Source organism: Ips typographus, linkage group LG3, assembly GCF_016097725.1.
Source record: "Ips typographus isolate SLU linkage group LG3, UJ_Ityp_2.0, whole genome shotgun sequence".
Lineage (NCBI taxonomy): Eukaryota > Metazoa > Arthropoda > Insecta > Coleoptera > Curculionidae > Ips > Ips typographus.
Window position 1 is genome coordinate 3,199,858 of NC_138424.1, and position 11,917 is coordinate 3,211,774.

The 11,917-nt window shown below is 35.7% G+C and overlaps 4 protein-coding genes across 4 annotated transcripts; 2 read left to right on the forward strand and 2 right to left on the reverse strand.

Moving 5' to 3' along the window:
* Positions 1 to 270: 270 nt before the first annotated feature.
* LOC145727071 (alpha-tocopherol transfer protein-like) lies at positions 271 to 1,782 on the forward strand. The gene is made up of 6 exons (XM_081976491.1): positions 271 to 511; positions 564 to 723; positions 777 to 1,029; positions 1,088 to 1,198; positions 1,261 to 1,363; positions 1,422 to 1,782. Exons 1-6 carry the CDS (start codon positions 394 to 396, stop codon positions 1,571 to 1,573), a joined length of 897 nt encoding a protein of 298 aa, XP_081832617.1. The 5' UTR covers positions 271 to 393; the 3' UTR covers positions 1,574 to 1,782.
* Pp2C1 (protein phosphatase 2C) lies at positions 1,705 to 8,878 on the reverse strand. Its single transcript, XM_081976457.1, has 9 exons — positions 8,605 to 8,878; positions 8,267 to 8,474; positions 7,790 to 7,909; positions 7,358 to 7,480; positions 6,930 to 7,299; positions 6,732 to 6,869; positions 5,656 to 6,674; positions 4,664 to 4,936; positions 1,705 to 2,607 (listed from the first exon to the last, which is right to left on the reverse strand). The coding sequence occupies exons 1-9, from the start codon at positions 8,698 to 8,700 to the stop codon at positions 2,510 to 2,512; spliced, it is 2,445 nt and encodes an 814-aa protein (XP_081832583.1). The 5' UTR covers positions 8,701 to 8,878; the 3' UTR covers positions 1,705 to 2,509.
* Positions 8,879 to 9,078: 200 nt separating this feature from the next.
* LOC145727079 (cytochrome c oxidase subunit 5A, mitochondrial-like) lies at positions 9,079 to 9,784 on the reverse strand. The gene has a single exon (XM_081976503.1). The coding sequence runs from the start codon at positions 9,704 to 9,706 to the stop codon at positions 9,248 to 9,250; it is 459 nt and encodes a 152-aa protein (XP_081832629.1). The 5' UTR covers positions 9,707 to 9,784; the 3' UTR covers positions 9,079 to 9,247.
* Positions 9,785 to 9,935: 151 nt separating this feature from the next.
* On the forward strand, positions 9,936 to 11,764 carry LOC145727072 (purine nucleoside phosphorylase-like). Its single transcript, XM_081976492.1, has 5 exons — positions 9,936 to 10,319; positions 10,373 to 10,467; positions 10,553 to 10,714; positions 10,785 to 11,168; positions 11,505 to 11,764. The coding sequence occupies exons 1-5, from the start codon at positions 10,297 to 10,299 to the stop codon at positions 11,714 to 11,716; spliced, it is 876 nt and encodes a 291-aa protein (XP_081832618.1). The 5' UTR covers positions 9,936 to 10,296; the 3' UTR covers positions 11,717 to 11,764.
* The last annotated feature ends 153 nt before the right edge of the window (positions 11,765 to 11,917 follow it).

Consider the following 11,917-nt stretch of genomic DNA (forward strand, 5'->3'; position numbering starts at 1 on the left):
CAATAGAAAACCAGGCCTGTACTAATTTGCTTTTAGACCTCCGCAAAAAACACTTCATATAGTTATTTGTATGTTACATTTTATCAAACACGTGTAACAAACACATAATAAACAATGAATACTTTACCCCTTTTTTTATAGCAAAAGTTTAAAGGTTAATTTCAATTAAATTATCTGCAATTTTGTGTCGTTAATTAAATAATAATTACCGTGACTTGGGAGACCTATTTAAAAGTTAATAAATCGTGTGTACCACTTAGATTAGTTTTCAATTTGCATAGACATATAATAAGTGTACGTCTTTAATTGAAACCGGTTATTAAAACGTGATTACGGGAAGGAAAAATACACGTCGTCTGAAAGCAGTTTATTCCAAGTGCACTGGTAGGCAAGATGGACAAATGTCTGGACGTAAACGTATTATACCAGCAAGACAAGAAATTAAAGAAAGATGAAGTTGAGATGCTTTTAACATGGTGTAATCAACAACGACATTTTCCTAAAGTATTCGGTAAAACCAAACTAATTCACCAAAATGCAGCAAATTTTCAACTTTGACACAGAATTACAGGTGGCCTTAGCTTTTCACGCCTGTCACTACAGTCTGGAACAGGCGAAACACTGCTTGGAAAACTACTTTACCATACGAAGCATGTGTAGGGAGGCATTTGCTAATGGAAATCCTGACAAAGATCCCGCGTTGAAGCTTGCACTCCACACTGCGTAAGTGGTATTCCATAAAATTATCTTACTTATACCTTACCAAAATTCCCAAGACTTTTGACAGTGTTGCCAGAAAAGACCACAGAAGGTTACCACATAGTCCTGGGTAGGTTAATAGACACCAATCCGGACGTTTACAACCCGCAAGTTGGCAGCAAGCTGTTTGATATGCAAGTTTTGAGGCATGTTCACGTGAACGGGCCTGGTGAAGGAATAATTTATATAATGGATATGAAAGGGAGTGTCTTTGGACACGTCACCAAACTTAACCTGGGCGAGTTTAAAAAGTATTTGGTGTATCTCCAGGTTAGTGAAATTTTAACCACCAAGATAGTGTAAATTATAGGGATTTGTAAAAATTTAGACTGCAATGCCAATGAGATTAATAGCAGTGCATTTCATTAATGTGGTGCCCTTCATGGATAAAATACTGGCCCTTGTTAAACCATTTATCAATAAACCCATGTTTCAGAAGGTATTTTTGCTATATGGGACTTTAGTCGGCGGTAACAATCTACTAATTGATCACTTTTGTAGTTGATTGTACACACGAACAACGACAATTTATATAATTACGTTCCTTTGGAATGTATGCCTGTAGATTACGGCGGAAGTGCAGATTCCATTGAGGTTCTAGTCGGTAAAATTAATGTTGCAACTTTTTCGTGGCAAGCTATTTTGAAACTTCCATATTTTAGAAAAGTCAAAGAAAGCAATTTACGATAATCAGTGGTTCTACGAACTTCAGGATACCATGGTGACAGACGAAAGCAAAAGAATCGGACCTAGAAAGAATGCAGACAGCTTGTTCGGGTTTGATGGTAGTTTTAAAAAATTGTCAGTAGATTGACCCAATTATGTATTTACTGTGTAATAGAAATACAGAGATTACACTAGGATTACAGGATATATTAGAATTTTCATTGTTCCAAATATTCTGGATAATTGATTTGGAACAAAGATAAAAAAAACTACCCCGTATTTAATTATGTAAAGTTTATTTCCGATGAGAAAATAATAAATCTCTTACAAATATAGTTATTTCGCAGTTGCTTTAAACGTTTTGTATTACTTTCATATTTTTTTTGTTTTTGGTAACAAAGGCACGAATGACTCTAATAACGTTCCTTATAGAGATATGTAAAATAAAACGCGCAAATACACTACCATTCTATAAGTATTTAACGGTTATAAAATCTGCCCCACTAACAGTAAAAACAAATTAGTAATTTTAAAACTGTATTTGTTATTCAAGACGTGATAAGGAAAATAAAAGTTTCTTAAAACTTAGCAGGTACCCATGCATTACGTTATATCCGAAATACATTAATCATAAGTTAGAGGGTTGGGGGCGGGGGGCAAAAACACCATTTAAATAAGATCCACAAATTATAAACAAGGCGAGTCAAATTAAGCCTTCTTGACTTAACCCTGAAATTAATTACAATTGAACACTCTGTAAACGTAAAATTAATTAGAATATATCACTACCGTTACTAAAAATATGTGAATAGTTAACGGCAAAGACAATCAACAAAAGGGTGAAATTTTCTTTTCACTAATAAAACAATTTTTTTTCTCTGAATTAACACTAAACTCCCTGAACCGTAAACACAGCAGTACAATCGCCCCACTGTCGCTAAAACCATATCAATATACATACGTTCTATGTAAATAAACTGAGACCCAATTTGGAGCTATGCTATGCAGGCAACTGATATTGATAAAATAAAAAATCATTCAATTTTTCTTCTAATCAAAATATGAGCCTTTTTAAAAACTATAATTATCTGGATCGTTTCAAAACCGAACGTTTTAAAGTTTTGGTTTTGTCCTGTATTCTTTGTCTCAACGAGTTTCTAGAGCCTGGCAACTTTTTCTCACCTGAACAAAAATAATAGTTAACTCTACCGGTAAAGTTTATGTAATAGACGGTTAAATCTTAATCCGTTTAACGATATTTGACAATTTTGACATATGAAATGTCGATTAACGTTTATCTTAGCCGATACGTTATGGACGGTATAGTCATTTATTATTTTAGTGGTTAATGTCGGATTGAATCGACGTAATTAAGGGCACCCTAGGGCACTTAGGCTGTTCATGTGCAAACTGTCACAGTCAAATTAAAACCTAGGCCAGGGTGCCCTTAAATATGTTGGTACAATTGGCCCTATATGTCTGAGTTCTAACCTCATTTATTCTGGTCCAGTTTGAATGTTTCTAATTGTTTGACACTTCTTAAAATTACAAATGCATACCTGGCACCAGGGATGTAAAATTTCAGGAAAATTAAATTTATGAAAATTTTTCCAGAAAATTGTAATTTTCCGGAAAAATTGGAAAATCTGAAAATTCAAAAATAATTAGTTTTTTACATTTTTGTACTATTAACTTGAAGGTATTTAGGCAGTTGAGGTTAATTTTAAAAATAAAAAATTTTTAGTTGAAATTTCTTGACAATTCTAGTTTTTATTTTTTTAAGGATAAAAGTCAAACGGTGCGTGTTACCAAAAAAGTGTATAGAAGGTAAAAGTTGTATCCCGTCGCAGGTGCATTTGTGGCAAAAATTACAGACCTTTAACCTGAAACGTTCCTGAGATATTGAGCAAAAACTGCAAAAAACGAGAGTCAAATTTGACGCCCTCTAGCGGCTAAACGGGACAACATAGTCGTGCCCGCTCAACGTCACGTTCATTAGCTTTCTTTTCTTATACGGTATACGGTGTGTCTATACAGGGTGTTTCAAATAAGCGAGTTATGGACGATTTTCTGGAAAAGTGCACCAGAATTTTGCTCAAATTGGGAATTTCTGCTTTCGAGGAGGGTGGTTAAAGTAAGGCTGCTAGAGCAAAAACAATTGAATATCGATACAAACATTTTACATCAAGTAGGTCTAGAATTTGACGTTCGATTACAAAAATCAAATAAAAAATTATAAGTTTGGTTTGTTGCTCAAATTTGTGACACCCTGTATACTGATGGATTATCTAGGAATAAAGTATATGCAAAATATCTACAAGATTCATATTTGGTATTTTTTTATAAAATGAAAATTAAACAAGATGTTAAAAATTCATTAAATCACCCTGTAAACTACTCCATTGTATTGTCAATAACTTGATTATTCTGACAAGTATAGGGTGGTACAATATACCAATTTGTAGCCCTTGAAATTCTCTTTTGACCACCCTGTATAGCGTTTTTACCTAAAACGTCGAATAAGTAAGTAAGAGTTATTTACTGTTAAAACTGAGTTGTTTGGTTTTGGCAGTTTTTACTGTGACAGTCCATAACTCTGTTATTTTGACTGTTACAGGGTGGTTCAATATACCAATTTGTAGCCCTTGAAATTGTCTTTTGATCACCCTGTATACCATTGTTGTCCAGAAGGGATAAAAAAAATCATATTATTTTGAAAAGTGTTGAGGTTAGGTATACAACATTTTTCGGAAAGTTTCCGGTAATTTTCCGAAAAAAATTGGAAAATCTGAAAATTCCAAAATAATTCGTTTTTTAATTATAATAATTGCAGAACAATCCAATATCAATTCAAATAAAGTTTAATGTACTTTTAATCATTTAGCCCCGTTTGCATAGTCGTTTTGTAAGCCAAGCTTAATTTAAGTGTAGGTCAGATTGTGACAGTATAAGTGAAAAGTCACGCTCTAAACCACACTTAACTTAAGCTATGCTGTTAGTGTCATGTCACCATGAAGTAATTTTCCGGTAAATTTCCAAAAATAAAAATTTTCCGACTCGAAAATTACATCTCTGCCCGGCACCCGTCTCGTGACGTTAGGGGAGCTATCGATCCAAAAAATCCGATTTTAAAATTTGTCAAATATCGTTTACGTTAACGTACAAGTTATATGGTTACCGGTTGTTTGCTGTACGTTTCCGAAAAAAACTGTCTAATGTGTATTAAAGTTTCACTTACCTTTTTTAATCACCTGTTTGATGTTCTCTTTGGTATCGCTTTTGTTGCCTACTAGAGTTGGCGGAATTGTGGCGGTCGATCTTCTAGTTTCCCTCACTGTGTTTAGAACCTGCAATCTGCCTTTTCTCGGGCTGTCTTCGGCGTTTTTGACCTCTTTTTTCGGTACCTCGGCGGGTTTCTTAAATTGCGCGTCGCTCTGAACCTTAGTGGGGACGTCTTTCAATTTTTGCGAGGCGTTTCTCATCGATTGCCTTTTGAAATTGCTCAGTTTTCCTGCAGTAAAATAAATAAACTCATGATATGATGAATAGTTAGTAGAAATTGGATATAAGAATTATATTTAAAATGCAATATCGAGAATCTTGTCCCGGTGTTTTTAGAAAAATTGGATTCTTAACCACCCCAGCATTATACATTTATGAGTGTATTGGTTTTTTGAGGAAAAGTTTTCCCGTCTTGAAATAACACATGGTTTTGACACTAGAAACAAATTATATAACCATAATTACCCTAAACATCATTTGACTCGAAGCGAGAGAAACTGTACCTACTCATGTCTTACTCTATACAATGGGCTGCCTTTATCATTAAAAATATTAACAGGTTCAAATAGCTTTACAACATCCTTATATTTATACCTCTGTAATATGGAGCTATACTCTTTAAAGGAATACATGAATTTAATAGGCCCCACCAGTGCATGCCCATAAAAAAAATTTTAAGTGTAATGTTTTGCTCTTAAGATGTTATACTTGACGATTATGTACTAAACTTGATACTTCATCTACTGATTTTTACTGTACATTTGTATTTGTTATCTTTTGTTTGATGTGACCTGTTCCAAACTTTGTGTTTTACTCAAATATGTTTTGAAATAAATGCCTTTTGACTTTGAATAAGTTATTTACCTATAGAGAGATGAAAAAGTATGTTAAATTCATATTTTTTTAAATACTCAAAGACACCAGATTTAAATAGCAAATAACACTTACCAGCAATAACAACTTTTTTGCTTCGTTTCTCGCTGACTTCCGTATTTTTGTCTTGCAAAGATGCTTCCCGATTCTCCTGACTTTTCACCGGTTTCTCCGTATTTTTCTTGCTTTTCATCACCTCCACAGGGCGTTTGTTGGCTACCGTCAAATTGGCAGGAATATCACCCACTTTGTTACTAGCGGTTTTGCTCCTGCTGCTCCGTGGTATCATGGTCTCCAACATAACTTTCAACTTTCGTCTATTCAGCGGCCGCTTCACTAAACCTTTCTTCTTTACCCCGATCTGTTTGCTTCGCAGAATTTTTTGCGTTAAACTCGTTTCTTTCGTCTCGTTCTTAGTGTCTTCCACTGTTTCTGTGGTATTTGTAACAGCCGGCTGCGCGTCCGCTAACTTTAACTTTTCGGCAGCTTCAGCGAGTCTTTTTAGTTTTTCTTCGGCTAAAGTGCACGGTGCCGGCTTTTTTGATTCTTCCGTAGTTTTTTGAGTAGAACTCAAACGTAGACTTTTCCTCTGCTGATGCTGTTGCCCGTCTTCATTTTCAAATTTACGTTTATTTGATGATTTTTTTGTGAGTTCCTCATCAGGGTTTTGTACTATTGTAGTGTTAGTTTCTTCTTCGTGCAAGGTTTCTTCAATATTGCTGCTCGATATTTCGTGAATTTGAATGGAGTTGTCGTCTGGAGTTAGCGTGTTATTTTCCTTGCCCACGTCCGATGGCCGATGAGGTTCGCGCGGGTCGAAACTGGTACTTTCGCGCAGTTTGGGTATGAAATTCCGTTCTTTTAATGGGTAATTGCTCGAAATGTTTTCGGAAGACGTGGAGATATCGCTGGGTTCGGCGTCTTTTTTGCTTTTCTCGCAAAGCACCGTAGTTTGAGGCACTGTTTCTGGTGTGACCAAAGGCAATTCTGGTTTAGCACAGGGGGAGGCATCTTTTGGGGTGTCTGTTTCTGATTTTGATGTCAAATTGTTTTCTTGATGACAGGGTGGTTGTTGGGAAGCTTCGGTATCATATCTGAAATTAAAAGCAAGACTAAACTTGTATAGTGTGATGATTAGTAAAAAATCTTACCTGGTCATAATTTTAAGGCCACTTGCAGGAAGATTCTTTTTACGGTCTTTCAACACTTGAGCACGAGGCGGCCCTGGAGGATCCAACATTAAAGTCACAGCTGAAGTATTATCAGCTCTCATTTTGGTTGCATGCCACCTATAATTTCCAAGATAAAATTGCCTATAAACCCTTCATAAATGAGTTGACTGAACTTACCTATCCAAAGCTTTCTCAACCAACAATTTACTAGGATTGAGCCAAACTTTATTATAATCGTCGCTCAGTGCCTCTGACTCGTTATGACGTTCTGCCTGTTGAACTATATGCACCGCCTGAGCGGCGGTTAACATATTGAACAAGCCGTCGGTACCGAAAATGAGGCACCTATGAACGTTAGTATCGATGGTGAGAACTGAACAGTCAGGATCGGGCGATACCACAAACTGATCGATTTGAGAGTTGTACGACCACAAATCTCCCAGGCTACGGGCCACAGCCAAAAAAGGTATCTCGTCAATTAGTGTGGATCGTCTGACAGGACCTTGATGGCCGATTTTCGGTCGATTCCATACAACGCGAGGTACACCTTTTCAAATAGTTCAAGGTTGTAGTGATGATGGTTTGAATGAAATAGACAATATTACCTGACTTGGCTACAACTTTACCACCACAACTTTCAATCCTTTTCATTTCTTCTGGATTCTCTGGTTTGTGGTCTTTTGTCAGTTGTTTAGCCTTCCACTCTTGAGAGCCTGGCTCTTGATAGCCTAAGGAAATTCAAAACACCCAAAACTTAATCATTCTTAAGTGTCATTTATTAATACAAATCAATCCTTAGTCAAGTCTCACTCTCTTAATTGAAACTGTCTAATTTTTTTATTTGTAAATTATTAAAAATGTGAACAATCCTTATCACCCCATCTGAAACTACTCTCCAAGAAAGAAATTGCAACAAAGCAACATTTAAACGGTTGACAAATACTTTCATGTACAAGCCACAAAAAAACAATAGTTACTTACATCAAAATTCAAATTACTCCCTTTATATTAAAAAAAATAACAATATGTTATCTTACCCAAAATAATTCCAGAATCACCAACATGGCCAATGTAAATTTTGCCTCTCCTTATAAAAGCAACTGAGGCAGTGGTTCCAGCAGTACTGGGAAGTCCTGAACTGGTTTTCGGCCACTTATCTGGATATAATAATTAAAATAATAAAATATACACAAAGCTCATTCAAAGAAAATTAATCAACAAAACATATTAAAAAATTCTCTGATTTTCAGAAAATAGCATGGCTTTTGAGTGATATATTTATAACCACCACAGCTTACATCCACCAAATAACCAATATCAGAGAGGTGTCATGTTTGTTATCTTTATCATCTAAAACATAAAAAACAGAACAAATGTGACATGGTTCATATTTCATTACTTATTATCTGTGACCCATCTAAACTGATAAAAACCTACAAAAGTAAACTTGCAGTTTCAATCTTAGTTTAAGTGATTCATACAACTGCAACTGCAGGTAAAAATAACCAACTTACACTGCTCCCTCCACATAGCATAGTGTGTGGCTATGTACCCATCTTTAATGGCTCGTAACACATCTTCATCATTATCACTCCAGAAGTTTTTGTGCTTAATGATGGTCTCCATGAGATGCTCTTTGGCAAACACAGCAGCCTCCACACCTCCATGTCCATCGTAAATGCCGAAAAAGGCATATTCCAAGTCTTTTTCATCTTCAGTTTGCTGGAAGCATCGAAAGCATTTTTAGTAATATGTTAATAGCTTCAGTTGGCTTTGAGAGTTGTAAAATGATGTTAACTCGACTCCTTTAGCTGTTGCACGTATTTAAATAGCTAAAATAGCAACCAATTACCTGGTAAGCAACAGAAAAACAATCTTCCATATATTTACGACCACCTTGGCGGCAGTTCCCAGTTACCCGAAGGTTAACGCCAATGGACGCTGGCATCTTGACTTCCTTTACATTTATTCGATTGTTTAAAGGCTTTTGAATGTTTTTTTGCTATTTTTTGCAGAATTCCACTTTCTAAAAGGTCTTTATTTATTTTAAATTCCATAAAATGTTTAGGCTTAACTGTCATAAATGACTTTTTGTAACTGTGTCAGATGCTTCGATCTCATAAAAATGGTTATGTCACTTCAACGTGTGTGCATTAGACAGAGATAGTTAAGAGGTTACGTCTGTACTAGACTGCTTGGGTAATTAAAAATGGCGTTCTACCACTGTCGGTAAAGAAGTGTGCGATTGTATCGCCTGAGCAAAGCTTGGCGCAATATTCAACACTGGTGTTTGGATTTTATTTTAGTAAAGAAAATTACACAAAAATTGTGAAACAACTATTTATTATTGTGTGCTATTAATATTTGGTTACTACAGCTGGAGGTATAAATTAAACCACATAGAAAATAAAAACACAACCAAAATAGAGAGCTCTAGAGTATTATGTCATTGAAATAAATAAATTTAAGCCTACACAATTACATTACAGGCAGATCTATAGATCATACACTGAAGGAGTGTACAGTTCGGGTTTCTCATAACCCAATTCTTCAGGGGTGCTGATACCAAGCTCTGTCAATGTAGGCCTCAGTTCCTGAATAATCCATGGATAAATTTCTTTCTCCTTCTTGCCACACTTGTCCTTCACCGCTTCCAGGATCCTGACAGCCAAGGAAAAGTCATTGACTCGACGGCAGGCTTTAAGGGCGGCGATCAAAATGCGGGGCTCCGGCACCAAATCGTGGCCCCACAAGTCGGTGATTCCAGCGCGTAGGTCCCAGCCGTCTAAATTAGGCTGATTGAAGTAGTTTTCGTACCTTTGATCGAATTGTTCGTCAGTTTCGGTGGAGTGTTTGCTGAGCAGTTGGGTGGTGGTGGCTATATTTCTGGAAAGGGCTGGCTGAAGGGCTGGTTTAATTAGGCTTTGAGCCCGCACGACAGCACTACGGAACATAATTATTCGAGGAAAGTTTTTTTTGCTGCGACCTTTGAAATGGTCCAAAAGTTACGTAAATGAGTTTAGTGTTCCTAACCTCACTTGTTAAGTTTCTTTTCTTTCATATTATTTGACCACAAAAATGACAAAACAGACCTACACGCAGTTTGGCAGATGACAGATTTACCAATGAAGACGAGAATATTGAGAACGTTCAAACCGCGTCTCGTGAGTTTCTGCAACGTTAATTTAAAGTTTTAAAAATGGCTTAATAACAACCAAAACAATCATGAAACTTAAGTTAAAATGTGAAATACATGTTTTATATTTAAACAACGTACTAAATGAGATAGATACAACTAGAGATAGAAGATGCGTAAAACCGATAATATGTAAACAAATTACATAGTACAAATACTGCAAATTATATGAATTGTAATTTAATTACTTTTCACTCGAGTTGTATCGAATTTTAAACACATTATGTATTATTTACTTTATTAATCTCCGATTGATAGACACTGAAATATCAACCACTTCACAATCAAATCAAGAGAAATGTTAAGTAGTATTTTGTTAAGCTCAGTTACTTTAGGTGATGTAGCAAAATGAACAACTTAAAAAATGAAGAGTGAGTCGTAATTTCAATTATTCGGAGCATTTAACTTTTGGGTTATTTTTCAGGTTTGATCACAAATTATTACAAACAACAGCGGATTATATTCAAAACCGGATCTCTTTACCTCCAAAACTTTTGATTATATGCGGTTCCGGTCTTGGTGAGTTTTGACAGCGGCCGCCATATTCAGGCTAGCACTGTATTTTTCCACAAGTTTTGCACTAATGTACAATTAATTTTTTTAGGAGGATTAGTAGACGCTGTAGAAGATCCTATTACAATTAATTATGAAGATATACCCAATTTTCCAAAAAGTACAGTGGAAGGACATGCAGGACAACTGATATTCGGGTTATTATCCAGTGTGCCTGTAGTCTGTATGAAAGGACGATTTCATTATTTCGAAGGTCAGTTTATATAAAGAGGATAATTATTATCTAAATCTTCATAAATTCACAATTTTCTGGTTTATTCCAGGATACTCTCTTCAAACAATCACATCTCCAATTCGAATAATGAAACTACTGGGCGTCAAAGGCCTAATTATAACAAACGCCGCTGGTGGAGTGAACTCAAAATATAAACCAGGAGACTTGATGGTCATCAAAGACCACGTAAACTTTTTGGCCTTTGGTGGGCAACATCCTTTAAGGGGACCAAACGACCCTTATTTTGGGGACCGATTTTTCCCGATGAACAAAGCGTACGACAAAGATCTGATCCAGATTGCGCGGAAAGTGGCCGAAAAAGTGGGATTCACCGATGATTTCCACGAGGGCGTTTATGGGTTGTACGCGGGCCCCAACTACGAAACCATTGCCGAGGTGAAGGTGTTGGAGGTATTGGGAGTAGACGCAGCAGGTAGAAGTTTTTAATTGTTTTATAATTAAGACCCCAAAATGACACGCCACTATACAACCTACTCTACTATTTATAAGAGAATCAGTTTAAATTCATTCTTACCTTGGTAAAGACTTGTTTAAGTAATCTCAGCATGCAACTATAAAACAAATTACATCGTTTTGCATATCAAAAAAAAGAATGCAACTGATGCGTCGTTTTAAGACGTCATCGATTACTGTCAACAACAGAATCAATGAAATGGCAATGTTTACTGGATGGTCTACGCTTCCAAATCCAGTTTAAAATTTCAAATTTCAAACACAAATTATGGGTATTTAAATGGATTTTTTTTAGGTATGTCCACTATCCCCGAAGTGTTAGTAGCCCGGCATTGCGGAATGTCAGTTTTCGGGTTCAGTTTCATTACAAATCGTTGTATAAACTCATACGACGAATGTGAGGAACCAAACCACGGTAATATATTGGACGTTGTCAATACGAAAGCCCTGAAAATCAAGGAGTTTGTACAAAAATTTGTGGAAGACAGTCGACACAAATGGACATAAATTAATTGAAGTATTTTTGTAGCTAATTAATATTTTTTGAAAACGTGATTTTGGTTTTTTTTGTTCTGTTTCAAGGGGAAAATAGGGTGGTTGAAGATCGTTAGTGTAGTAAAAAAATTATTTGTAATTTACAGATTTAAAATGTCAGAATACAAGCTTATCATAGATGAGATAACAATAAAAAAATTAATTACATTTTAA